Source organism: Talpa europaea (assembly GCF_964194135.1).
Source record: "Talpa europaea genome assembly, chromosome: 1".
Taxonomy (NCBI): Eukaryota; Metazoa; Chordata; class Mammalia; order Eulipotyphla; family Talpidae; genus Talpa; species Talpa europaea.
The window spans coordinates 32516399-32532926 of record NC_140073.1 but is presented as its reverse complement, the minus strand read 5'-3'; the positions used below and the strand labels follow the sequence as shown (position 1 = coordinate 32532926).

At 39.7% G+C, this 16528-nt stretch overlaps 1 protein-coding gene across 4 annotated transcripts in view; it reads left to right on the top strand.

The window, feature by feature from the left end:
* Positions 1-460: 460 nt before the first annotated feature.
* Positions 461-16528, top strand: part of RIC3 (RIC3 acetylcholine receptor chaperone) — a gene marked incomplete at both ends in the record, with an annotated part of 40730 nt that continues 24662 nt past the window's right edge. For 3 of the 4 annotated variants that reach the window (XM_084235529.1, XM_084235528.1, XM_084235527.1), the window contains one exon: positions 480-603. In XM_084235529.1, coding sequence (XP_084091655.1) covers positions 480-603 — 124 coding nt within the window. Of the gene's footprint in view, positions 604-16528 lie in introns of all 4 variants that reach the window. The other variant, XM_084235530.1, reaches the window with a different exon arrangement.

Sequence of the window (16528 nt, the reverse complement as noted above, 5' to 3'; positions counted from 1 at the left end):
ACCGTTGATCTGAGGAAAAAGTTTCCGAGAGGTGTTAAGCTGTGGGGAGCGATGACTAGAATTGCATGTTGGCATTATCCGGGTTGGCTGCAGGTGGAGAGTGGATGAGGGGGCGTGGGCAGGCGCTGAAGGCTGGAGCTGGGTGCAGTGATGAGGAAATGGATGGCGTGGCCCGGGGTGGCTGCGCGCAGAGGTGGTGGGGGTCTGCCAGCGACTCGGGCACAGAGTGCTCCAAAGGCGCGGGGAAAGAGCGAAGGAGCTTCCAGACTGTTCTAACCGGAGGGGCAGGTACCAATCACAGCTACGGGAGGGGCAGGTGAGCCCCGCGGCCTGCGCGGAGTGGGAGGCACTTCGCGCTCTTGTCCCTCGCGCGCCGCCGTCGCGTCGCGCAGTCCGCGGTATGTTGGGTCGCGGGAGGCCGCAGGCGCTGCGGTTCCGGTTCCGGCTGGAGGCTGCGCCGGCGGCGAGGGCGTGCGGCCATGGCTTACTCCACGGTGCAGAGGGTGGCCCTGGCCTCGGGGCTCGTTCTGGCGGTGTCGCTGCTGCTGCCCAAGGCCCTCCTGTGGCGCGGAAAGCGGCCGGAGCCGCCCCAGGCTCCTGAAGGTGAGCGCGGACCTGCGGGGCCAAGCGCCTCCCGTCGCCTCAGGGAGAATGATGCTCCCAGGAGGGCTCGCTCCAGGAGTCTCCGGGCCCCACCTGGGTATCTGTGACATGGCTCTGGAGAAGGTGGACGAGTGGTGTTTGGGAGGTGCCAAACCCTGCGGTTCCCTTTTGCATCAGCAGGGAGCAGCCCCACCCCAGCAGGTGCCTCCCGGGTCCTGCTGCAGAAGGGCTGGGGGTGCGTGTGTGCCTGGGCACCCTCTAGGTGGCCCCACACACACCTCTTGCTCTACACTCCTTACCTCTTCCCCTCACTGACCTACCTTTGCGTCAGGAAGGCGCCCCATGGATGTCCCTCCTTCGGGTCACCAAGCGTCAGAGTCGACATTGTTAGTTTTAATTCGTTGTGGCTTCAACTTGATTTTGGGCTCTTTCTGGTTCCAGGCTCTTTTTGTGCCTTTTAAAATATAACTTGAAGATTTAATAGCCCAAATTTCCATTACTGAGATGGCATTTACACATCCACACTATTGCTTATTGGACAGCTCCTTTTGAACTGAAATTCACTTCCTCTAATTTGGGCACGCTGGGTGTAGTCCCACCTTCTTTACTGTATGAAAACCCCTAGAGCAAAGCACCCAGCTCTAGGAGTGGAGGGCAGATTGAACCCAAAGTTCTGTTTCTGGAATTTGTCCCATAATGTTTATGCTTGCAAAACCATCTACATAGAAGAGACTTTTAGAAAATCTTTGCATGTTTGTTTTCTTTCTGATTACAAAATCCTAAAACTTTTACTCATTTTGTCCAGTGGTATTGTTTGCCTTGAAGAAAAACATTCATGATGACCCTCTACAGTGAATATTCTTCTAAACTATTTTAATTAATTGAATTCCCATTATGCTGAATTAGCTTGAGTAAGTTCTGTTGAATGTGAATGGGAGAGACTCTTCTGCATGTTGTAGAGTGAAGATAGAATCATATAACATGTCATCACTTCTCATTGGCATCTTTCACTTACAACATGAAGCTGTCAAGGTTTCTAATATAGCATGTATCAGTACTTTGTTACTTTTTATGGCTGAGTAATATTCTGGGTGTGTATGTCTATATCACAGTTTATCCATTCATCAGTTGTAGACATTTGAGTTGTTTTTGCTTTTCACCTATTATAAATAATGGCACTACTAGCATTTGTGTATAATTTTAGTGTGGACATGTTTCATCTTTTGGGTACATACATTTGGGTAATCTAAACATTTGTGTGCCTGGAACTAAGAGTGTGATTTTTGGGTCATATGATTAATCTATAATCTATAGCTAACCTTTTGAGGAACTGGTAAACTGTTTCCCCAAAGTCACCACACCATTTTACATTCCCAACAGCAGTATACAGGATTTCCAACTTTCCACATCTTGCCAACACTTATTTTCTTTTTTTGATTGTAGCCATCCTAGTGGATGTGAATGGTATATTATCTTCTTTGCATTTCTCAGATGCTTAATGACGTTGAGCATCTTTTTGTGTGTTTATTGGTATTTTATATATTCTTTAGAGAAATGTGTATTCAGATCCTTTGCCCATTTAAAAATTGGGTTACTTGTCTATTATTGGTGGGTTGTAAGAGTTCTTTATATATTTTTAAATACATTAGAGGTATAATTTGCAAATATTTTTCCCATTCAGTGGACTTTCTTCATTTTCTTGATGTCCTTTTAAGAGGAAAAGATTCTAATAATAAAGTCTAGTTTGTCTGGTTTGTGGGTTTTTTTTTTTTTTTTTACTTCTATTGCTTTTGCTTTTGGTGTCATGTCCAAATAATTATCACCAAACCCAAGGTCATGAAGATTTATGTCTGTTTTCAAATATAGTGTAATATTAGCTCTTACATTTAAGTCTTTGGTGTAAAGTAGAAATTCAGTTTCATGTGGATATACAGTTATCTCAGCATCATTATTGAAAAGGTTGTTCTTTTTACACCTAATTGTTATGGCACCCTTATTGAAATCAGTTTACTAGATAGGTGAGACTTTATTTTTGGAATCTCAGTTCTGGTTCATACATATATTAGAATGTGTATATACATATTCTAGATATATCAACATGTACTTGTGTGTGTGTGTGTATATATACTGTGTATATCAAACGTACCTGTCCTTATCCTAGGACCATACTGTCTTTTTTAAATCATTAGGGCATATAAATACTTTCAGATAAACAAAATAAGACTTTTGTACATATTACAAAACAATTATCACAGTAAGTCTGTTTAACATCATCACCATGTCACCACTTACAGATACAAATTTTTTTTATAATGAGAACTTTAAGATTTACTGTGTTAGCAACTTTCAAATATATGTTACAGTATTATTAATAGCATTGCCCTTTGGCAACTACCAATCTGTTCTCTGTATGTTTGACTTTGTTTTTTTCTGTTTATTTTTGTTTCTCTCTTGTACATACAAGAGAGGTCATATAGTATGTGTCTTTCTCTGACTTATTTCACTTTAAATCTTTTTTTTTTTTTGTGGGTCACTCGCCAGTGGCCGGGTATTGAACTGGTGCTGCAGAGGCTGCGGGCAACCTCGCAACCCAGCGCTCCACCGCTGCGCCACCAGGGGAGGCCCTTAAATCTTGATTACTATAGCTTTTTAAAAAATACTTTATTTATTCATAGAAGAACTGGAGTGTAGGCAAGAGGTACGGGGGCTTAGGAGGGTGAGAGGATTCACCAGAAACAGAGCAGGAAGCAGAACAGGTGGATATACTGAAATACACTGCTAAGGGGAGCAGCAGGCGAGAGACAGGAGAGGTCTGCTGTGCCATGTGGGTTAGCTACCTGGCTGGGGATCCAAAGCAGGCATGGTGAGGTGGGCCCTCTGATGGTAGCACCGAGCCTTAACCCAGGCCACCAGGGAGGCCCTGATTACTGTAGCTTTTTGTAAGTTTTGAGATTGTGAAATGTGAATCTTCCAACTTTGTTTTTTTTCCAAGATTGATTTATCAGTCTTATGATGCAGTATATCCATATAAATTTGAGGAACAGTTTGTCAATTTCTGCAAATAGAAAAAGCCAATTACATCCCCATGGAATTTTGATAGATTATGTTGAGTCTGTAGTTTATTGGGGGAGTATTGCCATCTATATTAAGACTTTCAATCTATGGGGCCTCCCCAGTGGTGCAGCGGTTGAGCGCTGGGTTGCGAAGCTGCCCACAGTCTCTGCAGCGCTGGGTTCGATCCCCGGCTTCTCTCCGGCCACCAGAGGAGGGTCCTGCATGGCACGCAGACCTCTCCTGCCGCTGGCTGCTCCCATCAGCAGTGTACTTCAGTCTTTCTGCCTGCTCTGCTCCCCGCTCTGGCTCTGGTGAATTCTCTCACCCTCCCGCACTTCTGACTGTACCCAGTGCTTGTATACATACATACATACATACATACATACATACATACATACATAAATAAATCTTAAAAAAAAAAACCCAAAAACTTTCAGTCTATGAACACAGGACTTTAAAAAAAAATAGGACTTTAATTTCTTTAATTTTGTAGCTTTCAGTGCCTAAGTCTTATTTTGTCAAATATATTACTATATTTTTCATTTTGATGCTGTTGTAAATGAAATTATTTTATTTTCACATTGTCCATTACTAGAAATAGACATACAGTTATATCCTGCAACTGTGTTTTCTGTGCACAGTGACCAGCATCCAGCTAGACTTAGATTTTCCTTTGGTTTCTTTCTCCACCGCTGCGCATCCAAGCAGGGTCATTGGTATTCATATTTATGGGACGAGAAGTAAGGACATCTGAGTATAAATATTCAACTATGTCTGGAAGTAAATACTTGGCACCCTACCAATATGTTTAGATATTGACCATGTGATATATAACCTACTGAGAAAACTTAAACCTTCCTTCAAGTGCAATTTTGTTCAATGCCAGCCAGTATTTTCCAAACTTCTTTCTTTAGTTTATGTGAGGTATTATTTTGTTTTGCCAAGAAATTCCATGTTTGAGAATTCTGCATATTACATATATTCCTCTTTTAGATATTCAAATATACATTAGCTTGTTACCTACTTCAAAGTTGTATAGAAAACAGTAACTTACTTACTGCCTTCCCCAGAATTAGATCCAATAGTAACTCTCATATCCTGTCTCAACTTTGAAAATACAGTTTTATAATTTTTCAATCCTTTAATGTGGGATTGAATGCCTCCTACTCTTTCATCAATGATTTCCTTTTAATATACTTTAAAAGTTAATTTATATATTTTAAAATTTTACTTTTTTCCCCCCACCACCATTCTTGTATCCTCTTGTCCTGTCCTGTCCACTCCACCCCTGCTGCTCTTTTAATCTCAGAGAACTTTTAACCTCCAAGAACTCAGTGTTTATTAATGTCCATTATTTTTGGTATTTTACTTTATCAAATTGTCTGATGTGTAGATGTCCAGTATTTGTTTTTCTCGTTCTGATTTGCTTTACTGCATGATTCTCTCAAACTCCCTCCATCTTGCTGAAAATTGCTGCATTTCATCATTCCTTTTGGTTGAATAGTACTCCATAGTGTGGATATACCACTTCTTGATCAATTATTTGTTGATGGACATTTAAGCTGCTATGTTAACTGTTATAAAGAATGGTGCTATGAACATTGTAGAATATTTAGGTTTTGTGTATGTGTGTGGTTTCATATTCTTTAGATAGATGCCCAAGAGTGGGATTACTGGGCTGTACAGTATTTCCAATTTTAGTTTTTTAAGGTAAATCTGGATTGCTTTCCATAATAGTGTGCCAGTTTACATTCCTACCAACAGTATAATAGCGTTCCTCTTTTTCTGCAACGTCTCCAGCACTTGTTGGAGTCTTTAATATGTATCATTCTCATGGATGTGAGACGGTATGGTATTGTGGTTTTAACCTGCATCTCCCTGATTGGAAGCAAGGATAATCATTTTTTAAAATACCTATTCACTTTCTGGATATCCTCTTTGGTGAATTGTCTGTTCATAAATAATGCCCATTTGTTGATTGGATTTTTTGTTGTTGAACCGTGAGGTTTTATTACATGTCTTGGATATTAACCTTGTGTATGTGTATGCATGTGTGTGCAGTGTGAATATTTTCTCCCACTTGATGAGATGTATTTTTAATCTTGCATTTTCTTTCACCGTGTAAACACTTTTTAACTTGAGGTAATCCCTGTTGTTTATTTTTGGTTTTATTTCCCTTGCCACAGGGGTCAAATCTCCAAAAACATCTTATCATTGATGTCATGGAATGCATTTCTAATATTTTCTTTTATGTATTTTATTGTTGCAGGTCTTGTATCTAAATCTTCAATCCATTGAGTTTTTTTTTAAGCTGGAGTCAGAGTAACCCAATGTCACTCCAGTTTTCCCAGAACCATATTTTAAAGAGACTGTCCCTTTTTCATTGTACTCTGCTTTATCGTAGATTAGATACTGAAATGTACATGGATTGATTTCTAGGCTTCTGATACTATTCCATTGATCCATGTGTCTATTTTTGTGTCCATACTATGTTGTGTTTATTACTGTTGCTTTATGGTAATGTCTGAGGTCAGGTAACACGATACCGCCATTTCTCCTTTTTTCTCAGAATTGTGTTTTCAACTTGAGGCCTTTTGTAGTTCTATATAAATTTCAATGCTTTTTGTTTCTTTGAAAAATATTGTAGATAATTTGGATGGGGATGGTGTTAAATTTATATATTGTTCAGGCAGGATAGTCATTTTGATTATATTGATTCGAGGAGCTCACTCTTCAAGTGTGTGTCAGCCAGATTAAGAAGGGCATTCCAGGCAGAGGGAACCCGGAGCCTTGAAGTAGCCTTAGAGCTGTAAGAGGTGAGACAAGAGAAGGTGGCAGGGGCCAAATTGTGAAGCTGTGCTTTGCCATTCTTAACAGCACTTACTATTCTGAAGACAGAGGAGGCCGTCTAACTTTGTAAGTAGAAGAAAAACGGTCATTCTGGTTTACAGAAGGTGCCCTGGCAGCCTGGAGGCTGCGTTGGGAGGATTTCTTCAGGAAGATTGTTGTCCAGTTGAGACTTCCTGAAGCACACTAAGCAGTGTTGTGGGGCTCATCAGTTAGGATGCCCCTGGCAGGTCACAGAATTCAGCTTGTCTTAAGACAAAAGTATCGTCTTGTGTAAACTAAAGGACCCTGTGTTAGAACTGGCTCCCAGTGTCCTTTGATGTGGAGATTCACAACTCCTCGGCCTGCAGCTCTGATTTTCTGTTTTTACATGTCGGGGTTCCTTTTGAAGCTGGCTCTGTCCTCTGACTGCTCTCTTGGGGGAGCAACAATGTTGGCAGAGATATGGATAACAGCTCACTTCCCATGATGGAGAACTCTTTTAAACTCTTCCTTTACTCTCACCTCACTATTACTCCCCTCCTCCCTAGGTTCTTCCACCAGTTCAGTGGCACCCATTTTAAGGACCTGAATTTTAGCATATTTGCCGAGGTGTGGGTAAGAAGACTCTGCTGATTAACTGTGGAGTTGAGAGTGACTCCCAGAGGGAAATAGAGGTACTTGAGGAAGGAGGAGTAAGTAAAATGGGAGGCTGTCAAACATTGTGCAGGAGGGAATAAATCAATTTTATGAGACATTTTAAAATAGAAGTGGAAGGAAGGGGAGAAGGCAGCATCTTGGATTATTCTCAGGTTACTGGTTTAGGGGAAGAGGTGGTTAAGGGGGACAGATGGTGTCTTCAGGTATTTGAAACCCTTCTGAGATCCCCTTTTATTTTCGGATGTTAACATTCCCAGCTCTCTCATCCTTTCCTCACAGGGCAGAGGGAGGCGAATAACAGCACATGTAAGCCAGGGAGCTCATGGGACAACGGTCTTTTGTAAACCCCCTTCTCTTCTTTCACAATTTCACCCTGGTTTGTGACCAGCGTGTCTTGGTAGATCAGAGTATTTTGAAAAAAAAAGTATCAGTCATTTTAAACTGCATTAGGGTTGAACTGGTTTCTTCATTGAAACCTCTTTATAGAATCATTTAGTCAGTTGATTTCTTTACTCCCCCTTATTCTGCCTATTTTAACCATGGCTGACCAGCTTCCTCCCTTCTGATGCTGACACTGTCAGATGGAAAGACCTTAAGCCCCTATGTGGCCTCAAAGGCCCTCATCAGTCCTTATCCCCTTTCCTTCTGCTTTTCCCTTTCTCATTGTTGCTTTGACCACGCCAGCCTCCTTGCTAGTCTCTCAACATGATGGACATGTTCCCATTTCAGGGTCTTTGCACTGGTGCTTGCTTTCTCTGAAATGCTCCTTCTTGGCTATCCTTGTGAATTTCCTTATTTCTCCTTTAGGTCTTCACGCAAATGAAATCTGAGCCTTCCTTGGCCATTCCAGCTGAAACGTTAACTTTCCTCTAACACGTCCTATCTCCTTTACCTGCTCTGTTTTCCCCCTCACTATTCATCATTATCTTTTTTCTCTCTTTCCCGACTTAGAAAGGAGGGTCCATGAGGACAGGGATCCTCGACTGTTTTGTTCACTGCTGTATTCCCAGCTTTAGGACAGACACGCACAGAGGCAACAAATATTTATTAATGAATGAATGAGTGAGTTGAGTCCTGAGGAATAACAACATTTAGAGATTAGACAATAACTTAAAAATAAATCAAAGCAGGATTGAAAAAAAAAGGAAAAATATGCCACAAGGACACAGAAATAATAGGTACTCTTTGTGGAGTGTGTGATATTTACCATGAACTATTCTAAGCAGTTTTCATATAGTATCTTATTTACTCTTTGCTTGACTAGAGGAAGAGGGAGATCCAGCAAAACGCACAAGAAAAGGTTAAATGTGGGATGTCACAGAATCCAAGAAAAGAGGTTGTGTTAAAGAATGACTGACTTTTGGATATTGCTGAGAGACTAAATAATAGAAAGGTAAAAGAATGTGCCTTTGATTTGCCAATATGGAAGGTGGCTGCCTTGGCAAGAGCAATCTCAGTAAACTGAAGTCTGGAATGTAGATCGAGTGAGTGGTGGTTGTGGTCATTATTACATTCTTTATGGTACATAAATCACTGTGCATCCATGTGGCAGAGAATCCAGTGAATTATGTTTATGAAGTTTTCAATGATGTGGAGAAATAAGCTATCAGTAAAAAGTTGAAGATGTGCACTAGAAAGAAATAGGTACACATTTTAATAGTGTTTTTTTCCTGGATTGTGGAATTATAGGTGGCTGTTATGTTATATTTTTCTGTACTTTTTCAATTTTCCATAGGTATGCATTTCTTATATAATCAGAAAAAATAGTTTTTCCCTCCCATAGCACTCCATCAAAAACAAAAACAAAGAATGAAAGAGGGCCTCCCATGTGGTCTAGGGGTTAAGTCTGAGCACTATCACCACTGTGACCTGAGTTTGATTCCCGGACTAGGGAGCTAACCCACATGGTGCAGCAGAGCTCTCCTGTCTCACTCGCTGCTCCCCTCGGAGCGCATTTCAGTAGATCTACCTGTTCTGCTCCCCACTCTGTCTTTTGAATCCTCTCGCCCCCTGCACCTCTGGCCTACACCTCAGTTCTTCTATGCATAAATAAATCAATCTTCAAAAAAATGAATACTTTTCGATATAGTCAAGAACTAGGATGTGTTTACTTCTCTGTAGTTGAAGAGTTTACCTTAGTCATCTATCTACATTCTTTGAAGATTTCTCTTTTTATCAGCATAATTTCTTAAACTTTTATACTTAGCAAGTTTTAGCAATCTTGTGGTAGGGATTTTAGTGAATAGACCTGAACTTTATCATTCACCTGGAACATCCCCCCATTTAAGATTAATTCTTTTCCCTCCCTACACCCCACAAATGCTTTATCTTTGAAGAGAACATGGAAGCACAGTAGAGGCTGAGAAGTTCTGCTTTCTCTGCAGTGTACTGGATAATCAGGCAAATGGCCTTTTTGCTCTAAAAATACCCCTTTTGCTTTTGTTAGCCTTTTTGTGAATCTTTATTTTGGACCTTGGCCACCTCATGTGGTTCTCCCTGGTCTTCCCATTCTTTCATGCTGATTGCTTAGTCTTTCTGTTCAACTTTTTGTCTGTTTTTTCAGAAGAGTTCCCTGCACATCTCCCCTTTTCCCTCCATTCTAACCTGCTTCAGAAGGTTTCAAATGGTCAATCAAAAATGCTTTTATAAGAGGAGAAACTGTATCTTTTTGTTTCTAGAACTTCTTCATTCTCTCTTCTCTGGGCATACCACTTCGCTTTGTCTCAGCAGATACTACGATGGCACGTTCTCTTTCTCCTGTGGTTTTCTTTTCACTTCACCAATTAGTTTCTCCTTTGACCAGAATATCAGTTTCCCTATTTACCTTATGTACCTGTGGAACATGCAAAAAATCAGCACATGAGGTCAAGAGCTCCCGTGGGTCAATGTTAGCTGAGATTGACCAGGTATGAGGGTAGTTGAATCCACCTAAGGTGAGTCTTGTACTCTAGTATTCTAGAATTGGCTTCAGGGCCTGTGGTATTCCAACAATAATGTCATCTTTGGCAACTTTCCTGCTGATCCTGCCTGCCTGTGTTTTTCAGTGAGTGTCTTACTTTGAATGCCTCTAAGTAGGCATTTTTTTTTAAACCACCCCCTTCTATGCATATATAAATCAATCTTCAAAAAAAATGAATAGTCTTGTTCCCCCGGAATGGTATAGCATCTTTATTACCATGTTGCCCTCAAGTGATTCCTGGCCACTAAGTCTTGAGCTTTCTGAGATGTGAAAGTACATATACACATGGAGATATATGTGTGTATATACATGTACATACTTACATAACATACATATGCATGATTGTTATTTTAAATTTGTTTGTTATGTGCTGGTGTATAAGCATCTGAGGACAAGTGTATTACTTTGGTTCCTTACCTTTTCTTTTCTCCTAATGAAAACAGCAGTTATCTGTTCCAAAAGAGTGTTCAAAGAGAGAATTTGAGAGCCTGTGAATGCATGTAAATTAGGCCCTTTTTCAAGTATAGAAACTTACGTGGCGGATGTGGGGTATCTTGATTAATCACCCCAAATGCCATTTTATATTCTCAAAACCAGATTGTTTACTTCATTATCCTGAATGTTTTCAGTCTTAGCCCTGCACATGGCTGGGCTGGGTCTTGAGATTCTGATAAGACCATAAGCATTGCATGAGCCACCCAGGTCACTCTGGCAGGGTGTGCAGCAGGCCCCAGAGCATGCCCTGTAGGGGCCCAAGTGTAAAGAAAACAATGAACTTCTATTCAGGAAGCTCTGAATCTGTCCTCCAGCTGAGGACTGCCAGGAGCACACTTGTAATTTAATAAGTTGAGTTTAATACTTGTTGCAGCAAGGGAGAATATACACCCCAGGGAAGCTTGTGGCTTCTCAGTAAGAGAGTTTAGGACTTGGGCTCATGTTAGGTGATTTTGAAGAAGGTTTGAGATACAGGGTTTAGACCTGCATTGGATACTGTCAGGAAGCAGAGATTATCTAAAGAGAGAGCAGACTATGGATCAAGAAGATGTGGCATAAATACACAATAGAATATTATTCAGCAATCAAAGATGAACACATGCCATTCACAGCAACATGGATGGAACTAGAAGGAATTATGCTTGGTGAAATAAACCAGAAGGAAAAAGAAAAATATCGGATGGTTTCACTAAGCAGGAATATAGGGAAACCAAATAAGATCAGTGTAATAAAAATAGTAACAGTACAAAACACAACAAAGCAAAAACAGACAATTATAAATCAGAGACATACTGCAGGGGAGGAGGAGGGAGAGGGATCAGAGGGAGGGAGGGAGGAAGGGAGCAACACAGGTGTGCGGTGCACTGGTGAAGGAAACTCTATGGGGACTACACCTGAGGGGGTTGGGGGGAAGCAAATATTGTTTAAATATGAACAATGATATAAAAAAATATAAAAAATTTAAAATTAAAGAACAGACTAAAGAAAGATCACAACTTTTCTAAAGCAGCAGTCACTCAATTATCTAGGAATGGGGACTATTTGATATTTTTTTGGTTAGGACACTGATGATGCTTTGTCTATGTTCAGACAGATTTCAGAGTGGTCTTGTTTGTGTTGATCTGTCATAGTCACAAAATGGCCTTGTCTGGTACTGATACTCTGAAACTGCTGTGTTTAACAGGATAGCATCAAGGTTTAACTTAGTGCCACGCCAGCTTAGAGTAATACCAGTGCTTAGCTGATAGTACAGATAGCAAAGACTATTTCTCCTGTTCTCAGAATGTGATTTATTGACTTCAGTGAGCTCTAGGAAAATTTGGATAAAAATAGTATTTAGTGGAACCTTATTTCTGTTTTCCAATTCATTCAAGAAGGAGCTGCAAGACACATAACTATAACTTGAATAAGGGTAGGTATAGTAAGTACAATTAGAGGTTCAGTATCCCAAGTGCATAGGGGTTATATGAGAACCTACTTTGGGGTGAAGGCAGTATTTGGCCTGGGCCTTCAGAGATAGGACAGATTTAGATATGTGGAAATGGAGAGAAAAGCAAAACCAATGGCGTAAGCAAAGGTTTAGAGGCAAGAAATCCTAAGGCAGGCTCATGGTAAGAAGCCTAGTTTGGCTGAATTGGGAGTAATATAATGGGGGGGGGGAGTATGAAGAGGTATTTTGTGGCTAAAATATAGAATTCACTTGTTTAGGAATTCAGTTTGCAGAGTTGGAACATCAGAATTTGTTCAGTATCTACTCTAGTGCTTTGTGTATGTTACTTACAAGGAATACATATTAACAGCCTTGAGAAGGAGGTATCATTTTAACCATTTTTGTAAATGATGAAATGAGCTCTAGAAAGGTTAACTCCATTTAAATAGTTGGAGACACAGGCCATGACTGTAATAACTCTGACCTGAAAGATGGTACCTTTTACTTCCCTCTTCTGTGCTCTCTGTAACACAACCACTTGTCATCAAAGGGGACCATTGAAACTTTTCACCAGAGAAATGGCAAGACCAGTTAAAATTATACCTTAGGAAGATGACTGTGGCAACAAAATAGTAATAGTTAACAGGTGTTGAGTGTATGAAGTAGCCCCTGTATGCTGAGCAATATAGACACACAAATACCTCTTTTAGTAATACGTAGAATGAATTGAGAGTAGAGGGGCTGGTACAAGATGGAGATCTGCTTAAACTAGAAAATACAGCAGTGATCAGGAAAGTAGAGCTAGGTAGGAGGGAAATGTAGTAAGATGGGGCCCTTGGAGTAGACTAGGGAGGAAGAAATAGAGCTGTCATCTCAGCCTGCACTTTGAGTAATGCTGAGTTAAGTATGGCCTCTAGAACTTCCTCAGTATTAAGGGGAAAACTTACATATCTTTAGGAACTGGCCCATTAAGATCTTTCTTGAATTGTGGTAATCAGAAATATAAACACATCCAGTACTTTATTGATTTGTTTGCCCTAAGAATGAAATGCTGCAGATGGTTTAATGTTGCTTTCAGAAAGCTCTTTTGTTAACAGTGCTAGAGTTTTTGTTTTTGTTTTTAGCGACAGGGATGGTTATTAACAAGGGAAAGTAGACCTTCACTCTGTAAAATCCATTAAGTTTTTAGTCAAGCTTAAATGATATGCTAAGTGAAATTTTAATAATTAAATAAACCTAAATATGGGGAAAGCTTTCAATAAACAATTAGGATTTAGTCAAGTTCCATTTTATAGAATACTTAAGTACACAGAGAGATAGTGAACACAGCTGTTTTCTGTTTTGAAAAGTCTGCAGTTTTAGTGTTCTAATATCTTTAATGTTCTGATCTCTGCAGTTGTTTTTTAAGCAGTTTAAAAAAAAAAAAACACACCACAAATCCTGAAAAACTAAAACCCCACAAATCCTGGGTGTAATGTAGCTATAAAGTCAAATGTTTGTAGTAGTGAAAAGTGGCAAATAACCTTCATGAAATAATTTTTATCACCTGGAGCAGAATGGGAAAATAAATTATATTTATATACATGGAGATGCTCTATGGCAATTTGAAGTAGAACTTTATATATCAAGATGGATTCATTTATAGGCTACAATACTGATCATGGGCCTCCCTGGTGACCTGGGGGTTAAGTCTCAGTGCTATCACCACCATTGCCTGAGTTCGATCCCCGGCCAGGGAACTAACCCACAAATGGCACAGTAGACCTCTCCTGTCTCGCCCACTGCACCCCTCAGCAATGCATTTGAGTAAATCCACCTATTCTGCTGTTCCCTACTCTGTCTCTGGTGAATCCTCTTACCCCCCCCCCCCACACACCTTTGGCCTGTACCCCAGCTCGTCTATGCATAAATAAATCTTAAAAAAAATACTACCAACCAGGAAAAAAGTTGCAGATGCATAAGTACAGGATGACATCCTAATATGAACATATAGAACATAAAATTGATCATTATAACCATTAAGTGAACGTTCAGCGGCATTCATTACATATTTATGCATTGTTATACATTGCATTACATTATCTATCCATAGATAAAATCTTAAAACATTCATGATGATATTATGTATTGTTTATGGATATATACTTAAGGTGTAAAATTCTAAAAGCATACATTCTAATAAGCACCAAATTCAGAGTTATAGTTACCTCAGAGAGGGTAGGAAAAAGGGCACACACAGGGTTCAGTTACAAAAGCCTATATACGAGTGCATATATATTACTGTCTTTTCTGTATATTTGGAGTATTTAAAAAATCAATTATACATCTCCAAATATTTCAGTCACTGACTTTTTAAGACATCCTGGGGTGTTAGTCTTAAAAAACATAGTGGTATCAAGATCCAAGAAGTGGTTTGTTCCCTGTTGAGGAAACATAACTTGACATAGAGAGGTCTCTTCCAGATTCGGCATTCTGACCCCCTCAAGTGGCCATTGGTCACAGGTGGCAGAGGTTATAGGTCTCCAGGATAAAGGTCAGAGAATGACTACAAGGAAAAGAAATACAGGAGACCAAATTTTGAAGGTAAACATGTTTTTAGATTTGCAGATAGACATCCAAAAGGACCTGTATACTATGGGGATAAGGGAGACGAGCTGAGGGAGAGGACAGAATTAGAGCTATGTGTACATTTTGGAAATTGCAATGGATGCCTTGAGAATGAATGATTTTGCCAAAAGAAAAAGGATAAAGAACCATTTGAGACAAATAGCTTGGGTGAAGGAGATTAAAGAATCTGAGAAGGAATAGGCTGCAGGAATAGTCTGTGGGAAGAGAAGAGCTCAGGAGAGTGAGGTGCCAAAAAGACGAAGGCAGGGAAGTTTATTCAGATTAATCCAACAGTTACAGAATGACTAGTGTGTGGTAATCACTTTCTTGTGTTGCAGAGGAGTCTTAAGAGAGAACTGAGGAAAAAGCCATTGGATTTGGTGGGTAAGGTACAGTTGCCGTGATGATACTGCATATCTGCAAACTTTAAAGATAGGGACTCTGTTTTATTTATCATTTTAATCTGTGTTTGGCACAGTGACTGGCACACTTCAGTGTTCAGTATGTGAACTACTACACTGACTATAAAATGCTCAGATTTCTCCTAGGATATATAATATTCTTACTATCTAGTCTCTGTTCCCACTAGCATCTCCAGTTGGCCTCTTACCTTTGAGAATAGTATCCTCTGCTTCTTCAGCACCTCTTTTGATTCCAGTCTTCAATGTCTTTGTCATTAATTTTCTAATCAGTTATAATGGCTTTCTACTTCTTGCCTTATGATTCATTCATTGTTGCTTTTGAAACCCTATATTGTACTTCCTTTCTAACTCATATTACTCATTAACTCAGTATAAAGAAGACAGTTTTAACAGTCAGAGATGTAGAGAGATGCATGACCTGGGGGAAGTACTGGGTTTCCTCCTTGATGGTATTCAGCAGTCCGGACCTATCAGTGATTTTCAATATAGTCAGAAGTTGTGCCATCATCACCACAATCAATTTTGGAACATTTTATTACTACCACTCCCTTCCCAACCTCCACCCCAAACCCATACCCATTAGCACAGTAGTCATTCTTCCCCCACCCCTCAGCCCTAAGCAACCACTGATCTACTTTTTGTCTGTATATTTACCTGTTCTGGACACTTCATAGTAATGGAGCCATATGATACTGTGTTCTTGGGGGTGGGGAGATGACTGGCTTCTTTTTCACTTAGCTTCATGTTTTCAAAGATCATAGTATAAAATGTTCATTCTTTTTCATAGCCAAATAATATTCCAGTGCATGGAGTTATCACATTTTGTTTATCCATTTGTTAGTGGTCGACTTTGGTTATTGTAAATAATGGTACTGTGAACATTTGTGTACACTTTTTATGTGAGCATATTCTTCTTGAGTATATACTGAAAAGAATTGCTGGTTATATAGAAATGTTTATCCTTTTGGGTAACTGCCAAACTGTTTCTCAAAGTTGTTGCACTATTTTACATTCTCATCAGCAGAGTATGAGGTCCGTTTTCTGCACATCTCCACCAACATTTTTTCATTATCTGTCTTTTTGATTATAGCATCCTTGTAGTGTCTCATTGTGGGTTTAATTTGCATTTCCTTGATGGTTACTGGTGTTAAACATATTTTCATGTGCTTTTTGGGGCCATTTATTTGTCTTCTTTGGAGAAATGCTTGTTAAGATCCTTTGCTCATTTTCAATTAAGTTTTTCTTTTTTATTGTTGAGTGGTAAGAGTTCTTGTATTTTGGATACTTAGATCCTGATCACATATATGATATATAAATATTTTCTGCTAGTCACTGGATTGAGTTCATTTTTCTAATGTTGTCCTTGTAGCACAAAAGTTTTAAAATTTGATGAAGTCAAACTTAACCTATTTTTCCTTTGGTTGTTTTACTTTTGGTGTCATATCTGAGAAATTATTATCTAATTCAAGGTCA